Here is a 14,374-nt window from a genome sequence, read left to right on the forward strand (position 1 = left end):
ATACCTCACTGCCTGGACTGTCAGTAACAGAAGCTGCCCTTAAGTATTTCACTGCCAATAATTGATAGTATCCATAAAATAAAAATCTTGCAGAGGTTTGCAAGCAATGTGGTATATGTGCTTATTATATGTGGTTATTTTCTGGCATCATAAACTCCTGGGTACCTCCAAGCTCTACCTTCCCTTTATAGTTCACCATCAGAGACTCCCCAATGGCAAAGCACCTGCAGTTCAATTATTCTTAATGAAAGAAGTCACAGTTGCCCTGCTGAGATTTGAGCCCAGGGTTCCCTGGTATGTCACCAAAAAGTGCCACTTGACTTCATCATGCCCTAAGCAGGGTATGTGCATTGTGTCCCTCTCTCTGCCCTTACTCTGGGTGTACACAGCATTCAGAAAATCTGAGGCTGAACAAAGTGGGGCTGGGTCTCTTCCCCCATGCTTGGAGTATGTGCTCTCCAGTGAGCACAACATTCATGTCAATCCTGTGGTCTCCAGAGCAAAAGCTGCTGGGAATGGAGAACTGATGAGCTACAAAAAAAATTACAGCTAAGGAGTGAGCCAACAGACCACCAGGCTCTTTCTGAACTGAGTAGTAACTGGGTTGGGAGTGGAACACAGCTGCCCGGGGAAAGAAAAGGGATTTAACCTCATTCACTGACACACTTTAACTGCATATGAGATGATCTGTAGAGCTCTGCTGGTGCTTGTTAGAAGATGTGGCCTCAATGAGTGTCCTCACCACTCTTAATCAATCAAGGATAGCATTCAGCCCCTTTCCCAGTTCCCCTACATGTTTCCCTTGGGTGGGAGACCTGGATTCTCACACTGTCAGCCTGGAACTGCCTGGGTGATGAATTGTTTAAGAATTCTGTCTGATTTTGATCCTTCCAGCCCCTTCATCTTGACATGAATGACAAGCTGTCACAGCCTGCCTCAGCCATATTGGTGACATCTGACCTTAGAGAGGGAGCTGACATAATCTTCTGAGGTATAGCTTCTGCCTGGGGAGGCAGTGCCAGCTCTGCACTGTGCTGTAAGAAATGCCTGGGCATTTTTTTGGCAAGGATTTGAATGTATTTCATGTACCTTGTTCTTCTGTGTTACTACTTTGAAGCTAATTTAATTTAGAGCTGTAAAGAATAGGTTGACTTTTTAGGATACAGCTGTCTCTCCTTCTGTATTTTTTGTACCCAAGAGAAAGGATACTTGTAAGGATGCCTGGAGGATAAGCCTGGAGTCACTCTTCTTTCTAGGAGGCAGAGATGAAAGAGGCTGGAAAGCTATACCTTTTCACTGATTTTAACCTAGCAGGCTCCAGGGCAGGCAGCAAAGTTTGGAAGATGCTACGTTGAAGGCTTTGAACTGAACCTGGGAACTGACAGATGCTGGTCACTGGACTTGAAGAATCCAGTAGAAAGAGTGTGTGATTTTTATTCCCTTCAGCATTACATTGAAAGCACATCTGTGTGCAACAGCTGGATTTCTGAACTCCACCTGTTGGCAGTGGGTGGGACATTGCAGACTGAAAGCAAACTGCCTTTAGTGTAAGTTTTAATGCCTAGCTAACAAGCTGGAATTAAAGTGGGCATGGTGATGGGTGGTTTTGTATAAGTCCTAGACTAGCAGTGCCATGAAGATGCTGGCAGCATAAGCAGCTTTTGCCCACCCGTATTTCCAAGACTTGTGAAGCTGCTGGTTTTAAGTTTTTAAAACAAATCACTGTGCAAGTGCCTGCGTATTTAAGATCTGTATTTCTGGGCCACGAGGGAAATGACCATTCAAGGCATCTGCCTCGGATGAGATCTGCTTTCTGGTAGGATTTATAGAGCACCCATTGCCATGGTGCCTACGTGTTATTTCTAAATGTCTCTCGGTTGTTGAACGTGAATGTGAAATTTAGAGCGAGTGGCTCTGTGACTGTATAAACTCTGGTAGTTAAGTACAAGTCCCATGGGGTTGGAGGCAAAATGCAGCCAGATAATGTGCACACTCAAGGACACTTAATTCCTCCCAGAGACAGGGGCTGTAGAAGCTTGGGGGCTTTAAGCCTGTAAGCTGTGATACCTTGAGCCCTGATTCAGGGTTCCACTGTGTAGATGCTGTACAAATATAAATTGCAGGGTCCCTGCCCCATGTTTCTTGTGGTATAAATAAACATGACAGCAACAAGTAAGTATATGTGAAATAGCAGGTTGAAGGGCAAAAGAAGCTGAGTAACATACATTACATTTCTATAAAAAAGTGATCTGTGTCTTTATCATCCAGGTGTGATTGCTTTAAGGAATTAGATCAGGCATCAGGCTGAAGAGGTATTTAACGAAGCACCAAGTCATTAGCTTTCATTCAATAATTTGAAGAGGGTGTTCTGTGTTTTAGCATGTAGAAGACACAATTTTGCAGGAGAAGGAAGGATGATTCAATTACTTGGGGACTGATCTGTAGAGCCCTTTTGGTTCATTTCTTTGTTCAGTTTTTGGCACTTCTGTTCCCTATCCATAGATCCAAGCTAGTCCTGAACATGTGAGCACCCTGTGTCCTATGAATCTTGAAATCCTTTCATGTAGTCAACCATGCATTTCTTCTGTAGTGAGGTTTTTCATTTTCAGGAGTCCTTCTTTTATCTTCAAGAGAGACAGAAACAGAGGCACATCATTGTCCATCATACTGCCTTGTGCTACAACCTGTGAGCTGAGATTGGGGAGCAGAAGAAAACCAAAGAGATTCTGGCTTTCAGGCTCCTCTGTCTGCAGTGATTTCCAGCAGAAAATGTCCTGGCAGCTCGGATCCAACAGGGTGACCTAGGCATAGGACTCCTTTGTCCAGGCTTTTTAACAGCCTGGTTTTACTGGCTAATCCAATTGTGCTTTGGCTTGGGACATGGAGTTTTTCTTTGTTGTTGCTGCTGGTTCCTAAGCACAGGATCTGGAAGTTGCATTTGTCTATCTGTCTGCTAGTTGTACTCCTGCCCAGATATCCAAGCTGCTGACTTGGAAACACTTCAAAGATTTCCATTCTTCAGAGTGGCTGTCTCGACTGCTACTACAGGGAGTTTTTAATGTTTTCTGATTATGGAGCAGCATTTATTATTATGCCTTATAAGACAGGGCAACTTTATTTATACATAATTCTTTTTTTTTTTTTTTAATATATAAGTCAGTCTCCTTTGAGACATAGGACTTGACAAAACAGCTTAGATTTTGCTAACCTATTACCACAGAAAACAGAAAATCAGAGGAAGACATCTGGACAGATTTGGCAGGTTTTTTAATGATTTAATCCCCCCCCATCCCCTCTGTCTTCCCTCCATTCCTTCTCGAGACAAATGCAGAGATTTGCACTGGGCATGCTATCAAATTCTCTGGTCTGGCATATGGCTCATCAAGTCATCTTTCTTGTGCTCTTAAACTTTTTCTCGTGTTCCCATCTTCCCCCCACCCCATCCTTGCTCTTGTGCACAATTTATGAACTCCTGTCTCTGTCTTCCTGTCCCAGGCTTACTCATCTCATTATATCTTCTGATGCCAGAAAAGATGCTGTTGGTTTGCCATATGGTGCTAAGGGGTGCTGATATTATTACAAACACCATTTGCCTGGTTTGCTCTAAACCTATTAATGCTTCAATGGTCTTGCTGCTTCTTTCAGTGTAAGCCTATTTTTCATCCTCTCCTATGACTTACTATTTGTTTCCCATATGGTGTTTTGTATGTTTGAATTAATTCAGCATCAACAGTAGGTAATAATCTGGGGATACTTGCTGACAGCTGGCTTAATGTGTAAATGACAATGCTGACTGAAAGTCCAAAACTAAAACAAATGCAGGTAGCTAAGTCTCTACACAGTGTAGGTACGAATTCCTTTCCCAGGATAATTATGAATGCTAAGAATTTGCATAAGTTTAAAAGTTTCCAGGCAAATATTTGGAAAAAAAACCAACTAAGACCTAAAACCTCTCCCAGAGGTACCATTGCTAGTTTATGTATCACTGGACTGTGACTTGCCGGAGTTTGAGTCTGTTCTGCAAGTTCTAGCACTGTGTTTCTGCTGTGGTCTTGTACGCAAGACCTCCTTGGTCACTGTTGGCCACAGGACATTGGACTGTTTGGACTTCCAGCTTAAGCTGGTGCAGCTGCTGTTTTCTGAGCTATCTAATTAACTTTGCACTTGGAATTCCTGTTTCTTATTTCACTGCCGTTATATCTATGGTTAAAATGTAGGGATATAGAACTACAGTCATTCCTGGGTCACTTTTTTCAGACCCTTTCCTCACTGGCAATGGGGCCTAGCAGTCTCATTATAAGGAATCCAGACTGTCTTTTCAAAGTCATTAGGTTGTTTGTCCCATTGTTGCCAAGAGGATATTTCAGACCTTCATTTTCCAGTGCTTAAAACCCATCCTTTCATTTCCAGTTGAAAGTATTCATGGCCATTTTATATCCATTCGTCCTTATGCCAAATTTGTTCTTCAGCCTATGTCTCCTCTCTGTCTTCCTCAGTGTTTACTTCTCCACCACCCACTGTGTCTGTGGAGGAAAATCCAGTTGTCTCTTGACTATAATTTTGCTAAGGTGACTAAACTGTGATCTTTAAACCTCCTCATGAGTTACGTCTCCGTTACCACAATGATTTCCTTGGCACATTTCTGCACGGTTCCTTCTGAGTGCTGCACACAGGTGAAGCCTTGTATGAGAACATTCATGCTTCTCCTTCTCCACTGGCAGTGGCTGTCCTGAGACCTGATCTGTTCTTTTCATGGTTGTCACCCTTCTGGTCATGCTTGTCCTCATCCTTTAATGGGCTCATATATCCAGGGTATCCTTCTACCCATTTCCAAATTATGAGCCCCTGCTCATAACAGTAATTCTTATTAAACCCTAAATGCTTAACCTTGCACTTTGACTATTACATTTCATCACATTTCTATTGCTTCAGAATTCAAGAACATCTTGTTACTCCTGAAAGATATTCTGAACTCCCTGCTATTGGCAGCAGCTCCTGACTTCACACGGTCAGCAGATTTTGTTAGTATACTCTGACTTTTTGTGCCAAGGTCATTAATGAAAAGATGAAATAAGATCAGTCTCAAAAGATCCTTGAGGACTTCCACACATAACTTCCCTCTAGACTAATAATTCCTCTTTCAGCACAACTCCTGTCATTGCCTCTTTAACCAGTTCCTTGCCCATGTTGTAATTCTTACACTAAGAATGTTCTCCAGCTGGCCTAACAATTTTCAGTGTGGCACCATATCAAATGCTTTATTGAAGTACAGATAAATTAGATTTACCATATCTCTCTTGTCTAGTAAAAATATTTTATCTTATCAGAGAAAGATACCAAGTTAGGCAGGCTTGATCCACTCTTGGTAAGTCTATTTTATCCCTTAAATCTGTTTTATCTGTTTTGGAGTTTACCCTAATGACTTTTATTTTTTCTTTTAAAATCTGTTCTGAAGCAATGCATATCACTGAGGTCAGCCTATTGGGTCTGCACTTATGACTAACAGTAGAACAGGTGCTGTAGGACCTGCAGAATGCTTCATCCTGCCTATGCCAAACCCCTTGTGATGGATTGCAGTACCTGAAGAGATGAAACATGCCAGTTTGGTTCTGCTTTATTTTATTGCAGTACTATGTACAGGCATGGTCTGAGAGGAGGATGTGTTTAGGCTGTTAGCTTGGGATGTGGGAAATCCATTTAGCTGCAGCTGCAGGTCTGTAATGTCACTTCAGAAGCAGATGGTAATCATGAAAATTCCTGTTTCTGCTGAGATGTGGTGTTGGGATCTGTGCGACATCACCTTTAATTTTTTAAATTTTTTTCAGGATATGTCTGAATTTTCCACCCCACAGACCCTCTACATGGATTTACTTACATTTTTATGATAGTTTTGGGTTTCTCAGCTTTACAAGTTGCACACGTGTTCTACCAGGTCACATCAAAACCACGAGTAGCTCTTATCCCTTGACTTGGAGTAGATCAGCTCCTTCAAAGCCCAGAGAAAAGAAGTGACCAGGGGTGCTTAAGGCCATTGAAGGATCAACTTTGGTATGGCCATGAAGAGTTTAGGTCTTCTGGGGCAAGTGTGGTGAGGAACTGGGGAAACTTTGGACTCAAAGATAGTAGGAATTGGAGATTACACTGTCTGAGAACATGGCCTGGGAGTTCTAAGATCCTCTAAGGATGAATGAAGTTGTCTGTATACAGTGTGATTCACAGACCACCCCAAAAGTATTGTAGGATCCAGATTTGCTGATTTATTGGCTGATGGGAGGATTCCTGGCAGTGTTGACTTTATGACAGTGGTGGAGCTCTACTGAAACTCTTAGCAATGCTCATAAGCACATGCAAAATAAAGGAGATGCCTAGAGGAAATACTGAGAAGTCTTCTGCTCTGAGCAAGAGATACTCTGGTCTTCCTTTGTTGCTCTGATGTTCTGCCATGTGAATGAGACATCACATTAAGCCTGTAAAATGTAGGTATGTTAATGCAGCCTCTTTTTACAAGACACATACTGGAGTGTGAGCTTTGGGAGATGGTCTAGGTGGAATTTTAACTTGCTTAGAGTTGTTTACTTTGTCCCAGACTTTAAACTGAGTATCTTTTTTCTGAGCAAGCTGAATAGCTGGTGGATGACAGTATTCCTCCCATTAGCTGAATAATTGCTGTTTAGGTGGAGCTGAAGAAGCAGTGAAAGTATGACTCTGCTTCCACTGGTGAGATTTTTAGCTACTGATTTCCTATTCTGTCTGTATTTGTGTGCATTTCCTTTGCAGTTTGTAAAGCTGTTGTTTAACTCTGACAGATTCATAATGAAAGAATGACTTTAGATAGAGATGTTGACCCAACATCAGCAACAACCAGCTCTCTTGAATCTTTTAGTCTCAGCTGCTGTTAGGACACACAATGAACAGCAGCTTGATGACAAAAAATATTTATTTATTTGCTGCAGAATGATAATTGGCTCAGTATGGAAGTTAATATGATTTTATTTGGGGATTGGTTTGTAAAGAGATTACATTTTAAGGAATCCTTGGGCATGGAGGTTTTTGTAGCTGTATTTATTTAATCGGCTCTGGGCACTTGAAACTTCACAGCAGTAAGCCAGGTTAGAACACAGATCCTCTTGCTCCAGCAGAACATGACTGGAAAAGAAAGTTTTCTGTGGTGATATTGGGATGGAGATTTTACCACATGAGGGAGGAACTTGCCTCCAGATGTTTGGAGCAATGATATCTCAGTTCAGCTTTTCAAACTGAAATGTTAATGACCAGCTCCCAAACCAGTGCTGTGCTGGCTCAGGCAGGTTAATTTGCTTACTTGTACATTGAAATGACACAGAAAGTCAACAGAAACCTTCCTGTCTCTCCCCTGTGGCTACTTACTCACTGCGAGCAGTCTTACTATAGAGCTTTAGCATCTTTCTTACAAGTCCTCCTCTGAGTGGGCCCCTTGACATACCCCTGCAATGAAAGACATTTTTTCAATTAAAAGAAATTCAATTTTGTTTTCAGTTAAAGTCGGGAGGGAGGGCAGGGTGAAGCTTGTTTTGGGAAAATAGAAAAAGGAGTGGGATTTGGCTGGAAACACTGACATTGATATCCCAGCTTGATATAAAAGTTATCATCTGCTGATGCACTTGTGTCTGGAGTGGGCATGTGCTGAGTCTCTGGTACAAAGAAAAAGCTTTGGGGCAGTAGTTTAAAGACTTGTTAGATTACTCTGGATGTGTGGGTGTTGCTTTAAATTTTAATGGTCATTACAAATCAGCACTACAGTAAAGCTGGAGGGCTAATGGTCTTTTAGAATAACTGAGTCAGCTCCAGAGACTGGATACTCTATTGGTGTAAAACATTGCAGTTCTGCCAAAGTCCATCATAAGCTGTTGGCTTAGACCATCTGGGAAGCCTGGCCCAGAAGACTGTGAAGATGAAGGTTACAAAAATTATTGAATAAATTGACATTATTTCTCTCTCTCTCTTCTTTCCCCAGGGCAGCCATTGGGACTCTGGCAGCTCTACTGAAATCAAGTAAGCTTTTTTCTTCATATTCTTTCTGACTTTCTGTGTTGTGCTGCTAGACAGAATGATCCTGTTGAACTTCATTCTCCCTTGATATTGCCTCTTTCCTCAGTCCCAAAGAGAAATACAAAGGAAAGAGACAGTAGTCCAGTAGTTTCCTATGTGAGTTATGATTCCTGGAGCTCCAGCTCTGTGGGAGATGGCACCCTATGTGCCAGGGAGCAATCTGATAAGGCAGCCAGACCAGACCTTATTGTGAGTATTTAGGGAGCAGTGGTTGTCCCGGGGCATGGTACAGTGGGAGAAATGGGCAACTTCTCCAGCCAGTGAAAAACCCTTTATTGCTCTGATCCAGCATCACAGGAAAGTGGGGCCAGGACCTTTCTGTCCTGTGGTGCTGTTGTACCACTGTACTTGCCCAGTTACAACGATATGGGCAGAGACTTGGAAAACTTCTGTTGTCCAAAACAGATGACCTTATTCTCCCTTGTAAGTTTGTCAGGTCTGATAATGTGCAGGCAGGGCAGAGAGATGGTGATTGCTGGGGTACAGCCCTGCTGTGAGAGGCTGTGCTTAACATTTGCACCAGCTGGTCGGGGGTGTTGCAGACCTTGACCGAGTCAGGTGACTAAGTCATTTTGTGACACCCTTCCCAGTTAGTTGCTGTTTCCATGGAAAGGGAGAAAAGGACACAAACAACAGCAGTGTTGTTTGGCTGCGAATGGTAAACTGATTTTAGGGTAACACATCATCTATTTTCAGCTGATTTTTTTTAAAGCAGTGGGACTGGAATTTCGGAAATAGTGCTGATACTGTGCAACCAAATAGAACACTACAGACCACCAGTCAGCCTGAACTGTGTATTTGGATGCCTTCTGCAGTCTGATGCTGAGTAGCCAAGAAAATGTCTTTTAGTTTTCTCCTTGTCCAGTGGTTCAGGACATGAGAAGCTCCAGGCTTTTGGAGTAGACTGCTCTGGTATCTGCATACAAATGAGCAAGTTGTGTCTTTTGGGAGGTGTGGGTCAGGAGGTGTGAGAAATAGCTCTGGTTCTTTAAGCTAAATTCACCATGCTTGGAAAAGCAATGAATTCTTTTTCAGGATTGCACCAGGACAGCTTGCTTAGTCACAATTAACTTATTTGTGGCCATGACCTTAGAGCATTTGAATGGTGCAGGGGTTCTTGGAAAGTTAAAAGTCAAATCTGGTGAAGGCTATAGCACTTGAAAATTGCTTATGAAAAAAGGGGATAGAGTTGTATACAGCAAAGCTGAGAAGCTCTTTTTAGCATATTTTAGATGGCACACAAAGTGAAGGGGAAGCAGGAATACTGGAAAGTGCTACAGAGTGAATTGGTAGATTGATTATTGTGAGCTTTTTTTGGAAACTTGCAGTGACCTGCTTGCTGGGAAATGGTGGGGAGATTGTATTTTGCTGGGGCTGAAGGCTGTAAGACGGATAGGACAAGAACATGGCCATTCTTGAGGGTATCCCTGTAGGGCTGTGCTATCCTTGAGTGCTTCAGCCCAAAGTGATTAGGGGGGTTATGGTTGTACACAGAGCTGTGTTGGAGGGTCAGTGTCCCTCTTGCTTTTAGCAGAGCTGCAATGGCAAAGCACACGGCAGTTTTTAAGGGAGCAGGCAGATGGCAGTGTGTCTCCCTGATGGATTCAGAAACATCCATCTTCATCTCCTCAGGCTTCCATAAGCTCTACTTGAGGCTTTGTCCACCTGCAGAGCCAGAGGCTGGCTAGAAACTGTTTGGCTTCTCTTTCCTAACAGAAGCTGATGCTAAATGCTCATTTAACAGGTGCATAACTGCAAGAAGCAAGATATGCCTGGAAAAAAGACATTGGTGTAAGAAAAAATTACCACTCAATCTGTACCTGGGAAATTGTTGCTGTTGCGTTTCAGAGGGGAAAGTTTAAGATTGTCCAAAGAAATAAGTGATGGGACACTACAAACTTGTGCTTCATTCACAGCAGGGAAGAAATGCTTGAAAACCCAGTGCAAGAAGAGTGTGACCTTGTTATGCTGTTCCCCTGTGTGTAGTGATTGTCACATGGTGAGAGCCACAGAGATGGTGAATAATGGAGGAGTAGAAGTTTAGGTCCTTTCTAATGGCAGTGCTGCATCTTTCTATCAGTGGAAGCTCAGATTACTGAAACAGAGAAGGCACTTCTTGCCTGACCACCCTCCAGTCTCTCACTCCTGACTTATTTCTTTTCAAGCATCCCAGAGTGCTTTACCAATCCTTGCATGCTACTTTCCCAGCTGATGTTCCCCACCATGTCCACGCCCACACGGACACAGCAAACAGCTCATAGCAAGTTGTTCCTCCATTGTCTTGTTGTTTTCATAATATCTGTTGTGTGTACACCATGGAAGCTCCCTCTCACTGAACTGCATTATTATACAGGCTGAACATGTAGCTTGGTAAATATCTATAAAGGTGCTGAATGCCATGAGAGCATCAGGAGTTTTTTATTCATCTCTTGAACGTTACTGTCGAGCTTTCCAGTGTTACCCCTGCCCATCCTTCCTTCTTCAATTTCTAGATGCTTACCACAGCCCAGGGTGGGATGAGGAGGTAGATCCTGATAGCTATAAACTGAGGAGGGCTGAGGCACTGCAACTCTCCCAGAGTTGTTTCTCTCTGTCCCAGTGTGCACATACTACTTTTTTTCCAGTGTCCTTTGGCTTTGTTCTGCTTCTTCCCTGTATGTGTATCTTCATATCTTGATTCAGCTCTGTACTGAGGCCTGGGGAGCTCATCACTAAGCAGTCCTGAGGTATGGAGGGGACAAACCCCAGCTGGAACTTGTTTGAACAGTGCTAGGAGGTGCGGATTGCCCTCCAAGTCCCATGGCCTCTATTGCTTCCAGTGAACTCACCGCCCTGGAAAAAAACAGGAAAACCATTCCCAGTCTTGGGGGAGTGGAATAAAACTGGACCCCTGCTATCTAAGCACAGACAAGCATATACCTGGGGTGAGCAGGCTGGAGGGGATGTGATGGACCAGTAGCCACACGGTGGCGATGTGATTATAGGGATCCCCACTCTCACCACGCCTAATCCAATATGTATTTTGGGTGAGTAATTTGTTTATCAGCAGGTTATTTTAATCTAATTTTGGTTGTATTTGTTATTCCCGACTATCTGTGCTTCCCAGAATTACCAGCTCGCATGTCTTTAAGGAAATTAGCAAGAGCTGGTCTCAGAGGCATTTGCTGAGCAGATATTGAGGGAAAAGGCTGGAGAAACGGGCAGGGCCCTCGGTGCAATGCTTGCCTAGTAAAATTGTAATGAGCAATTTAAAAAGACAGGTTGTGGTGACCTCCTGATCGTGCTTATTTCATCAAGACAATTCTGTGTGCTAACAGCAGTTATTGCTGATGGCCTTTCCCCTCTCTTTCTATATCTCTTCCTTCCTCCTTTTGTGTTTTTATCCTCTTGCCTCCCCCCACCAGCCTTTCATCTCTCATTTCCTGCTCTTTCCTCCTCATCTTCCGTCAACTAACCTTTATTTAACCTTTCACCAGCTCCTTTCTTTATCAAAGCATAAGGATTATGCCTTGTGGCTGGTGGGATAAAATAATCAGTGTCTTTCTTTTCCTTTTATGCTGGCATCAGGGAGGGGCAGGCAATTCTGAGGAACAGAAAGCGATGTTCTAGCACAGAAGCAGATTAGGGTTTCTGAAAGGCCTGCACTCTCCACATCTGAATTCATAATGCTTTACAACAGATCCAGTGATGCAGGTCTTTGATCTTGAGTCAAAATACCCTATTGTTAAACCATCCCAGTTCCTGTAGCCAACAGCACGATGTCTGTGATTTTCCTAATAATGTGCCAGGTACCCATCTCTCATGATTAGTTTAAGACTTTATTATCCATCTCTGGATTCAAACTCCAGTATCAGTCTGGCTTCAAATCCACAATCACAACTTGTAGAGTATTGTGATCAGAGTTGAATTTTGCAAACGGTTCCATTCATAATAATCTTCTAAAACAAGCTTTGTGTCTCTCCTTTCTTCCTGAACTTCAGAATGCAGATAGTCTCGATTCTATATACTTTTAAGATTTTTCTCTTTGAGAAGAACTACTTTGTGGGAAAGAAAATTATTTTTGTATATCCTTCATATTCCATCCCCCAAGACTCTTCATTCATAGACATCCCAAACTGAAAGTAACTTGATGCTCCAGAGAAAAGGGTTGTTTTCATCTCCTGACACATGGCAACTTCCTCTTGTTTTGCTCCTCAGGGTGGGCATAATGAAACCTGTGTTGAGGAGTTGCATTATTCTCTGTTGACATCCTTAATAGTGATTGCTTACTGCTTTGTCTTGACATGGGCACGGTTTGTGCCTCCAGTGATGATCTGGCTTCAGAAAATTCAGTGCCTGAATTTGAGGAAGTCTTCCAAATTCTAGCATCCTTATTTGAACTCTTTCAAACCACTTCAGTCAGAAAAATCACACTGGAAATTTTGTGCAACGGTATTTTTTATATTTGATTTGTGGCTTTCCGATGAGTTGTAAACAGAAGAGATTATGAAACTGAAAAGTAAAGGAGAAAAAGGAAACTTTTTTGAAAATCAGTTTCCTTCTGAGGTTAGTTCGTAAGGGTTTGGCTTGCTTTTCTGTAATTTAACATGTAATTTAACATTTAATAACATTAACAATGAAATGAAAGCAAAGTAGAGAATAATCCCCATATCACAATACAGTTTGTATGACTGCCACTGAACTGAACAACACCTGGAACTAAAACAAATATTTTGGAGTACAAAGAATGAGCTGTTCTTGTATTGAAGCTAAGCTTGTGGCTGATTCCTGGTCTAGGAGCAAAACATGGCATTTGTAGTTGCTAGAAAATCCTATCTGTGTTCTCTAGTTTTGTGCCAGTGTTCTTTGTCTAAGTGTTTAAATAAATGCCTGGATTCTGAAATGTATAGGGCACAAGTATAGCCCAGTCTTCTGGCTTCCAACAAGAATTGAGCTAATACCAGCTTCTTGCTGAAACTGTAGAGCCTTCTGTATCTGAACTCATCCCAGCACTTCGTGTGTGACTGTTTCTCCATGGGGACAATTTTATTTCTATAGAGGATCCTTGTGCTTTTCTCTAGCAAAAAATGACCTCTCAATGACCGAATAAAATAGCTGTATTCTCTTTGCTTTAGGAGATATCTTGCATCGTTTATTCCCAAGAGGCAATCACTAGAGCAGAGTGGGGAAGTTGGAGATTTTCTTATTCTTTTCACTGCTTTAGGGGGCATAGGGTTAATTTAGCAGAGCATTCTTATCTCCAAACTATAGCAATGTATGTTCTTGGCATAATGAATCAGCTGAGTGGCATCAACAAAGAGATTCAAGTCGATAGATGGAAAGATAAATATCTCTTTGTTCTGCCTGGTAAGCAGTGCATTGCTCATCATATTTCAAGTTGACTGTAATACAGTTTTGTGATTAAATATGCTGCATGTTTTCCAGTGGTCCCTGTGTTCTTGGCAGACACTTCAAAGGGGACTGGACTGTCAGGATGGCTCAGAAATGTCCACAGGAACACTGGTGGTCAGTTTAGTCATCTACTAAACTGGAAACCTGACTTTAGAGTCTGTCCTTGTCTCTTGTCCCCTAACACAAAATGAGAATTCTGCCAAAACCAGGGATTTCTTTAGTGTGATCCCCTTGGTAATTTGGATGCATCTTTAACCACTTGAGGCTTCTGCATTTCTGGCTAATTGCACAGGTGAACCAGGCCACATGTTCTGTGCTGCAGTGCTTAAACCTTCACTGATTAACAGCCCTGCCTTGGAAGCCACAAGTGGAGAGGCAGTTGTAGAAGTGTGGGAAACTAAGAAGACACTGAGCATTCCCTATCACCTAGCCCAGCCTCAGCAGGCAGAACTGAAACTCTTGCAAAGAAAATAGCGTGCTAGGGACTGGTTTGGGCATGGTGGTGAAGACAGTGCTCCCCTGTCAGAGATGCCAGAATAACACTATGAAGTCAGACTGTCACAGGATAAGAGTCAGAGATCGCTCAGGCAGATCTGACCTAGTAGTTAGTTTAGTTTTAATGAGTACAGATGGATTGGAGGGCAATATTCTACTATTTACTACACTTAAGGTTAGTATGGGATACAAATATTATCACGTGAGCTTACTATATGTACCTTAAATGTTACATGCATGCAAAAAATTTCACTTACCAACCCATCAATGTCTTGTGTCAGGTAAAGGATCTCTCAGCCTCGAGGGATAACCTTGAGAGACATCCCTACTCGAGGGGAGGTCACTGCCACACAGGCAGGTGCTAGAGGGAGAGCTCAATGGGCCCTGATGCCTGCAGATA

At 42.5% G+C, this 14,374-nt stretch overlaps 1 protein-coding gene across 1 annotated transcript in view; it reads left to right on the forward strand.

Annotated features, from left to right (window-relative positions):
* Window positions 1–14,374, forward strand: part of AGBL1 (ATP/GTP binding protein like 1) — a 249,268-nt gene that overhangs the window by 16,459 nt on the left and 218,435 nt on the right. The window contains exon 4 of the mRNA XM_017805280.1: window positions 7,994–8,031. Coding sequence (XP_017660769.1) covers window positions 7,994–8,031 — 38 coding nt within the window. The remainder of the gene's footprint in view (window positions 1–7,993; window positions 8,032–14,374) is intronic.

The sequence above is a fragment of the Lepidothrix coronata genome, unplaced genomic scaffold, assembly GCF_001604755.1.
Source record: "Lepidothrix coronata isolate B3197 unplaced genomic scaffold, Lepidothrix_coronata-1.0 Scaffold11, whole genome shotgun sequence".
NCBI lineage: Eukaryota > Metazoa > Chordata > Aves > Passeriformes > Pipridae > Lepidothrix > Lepidothrix coronata.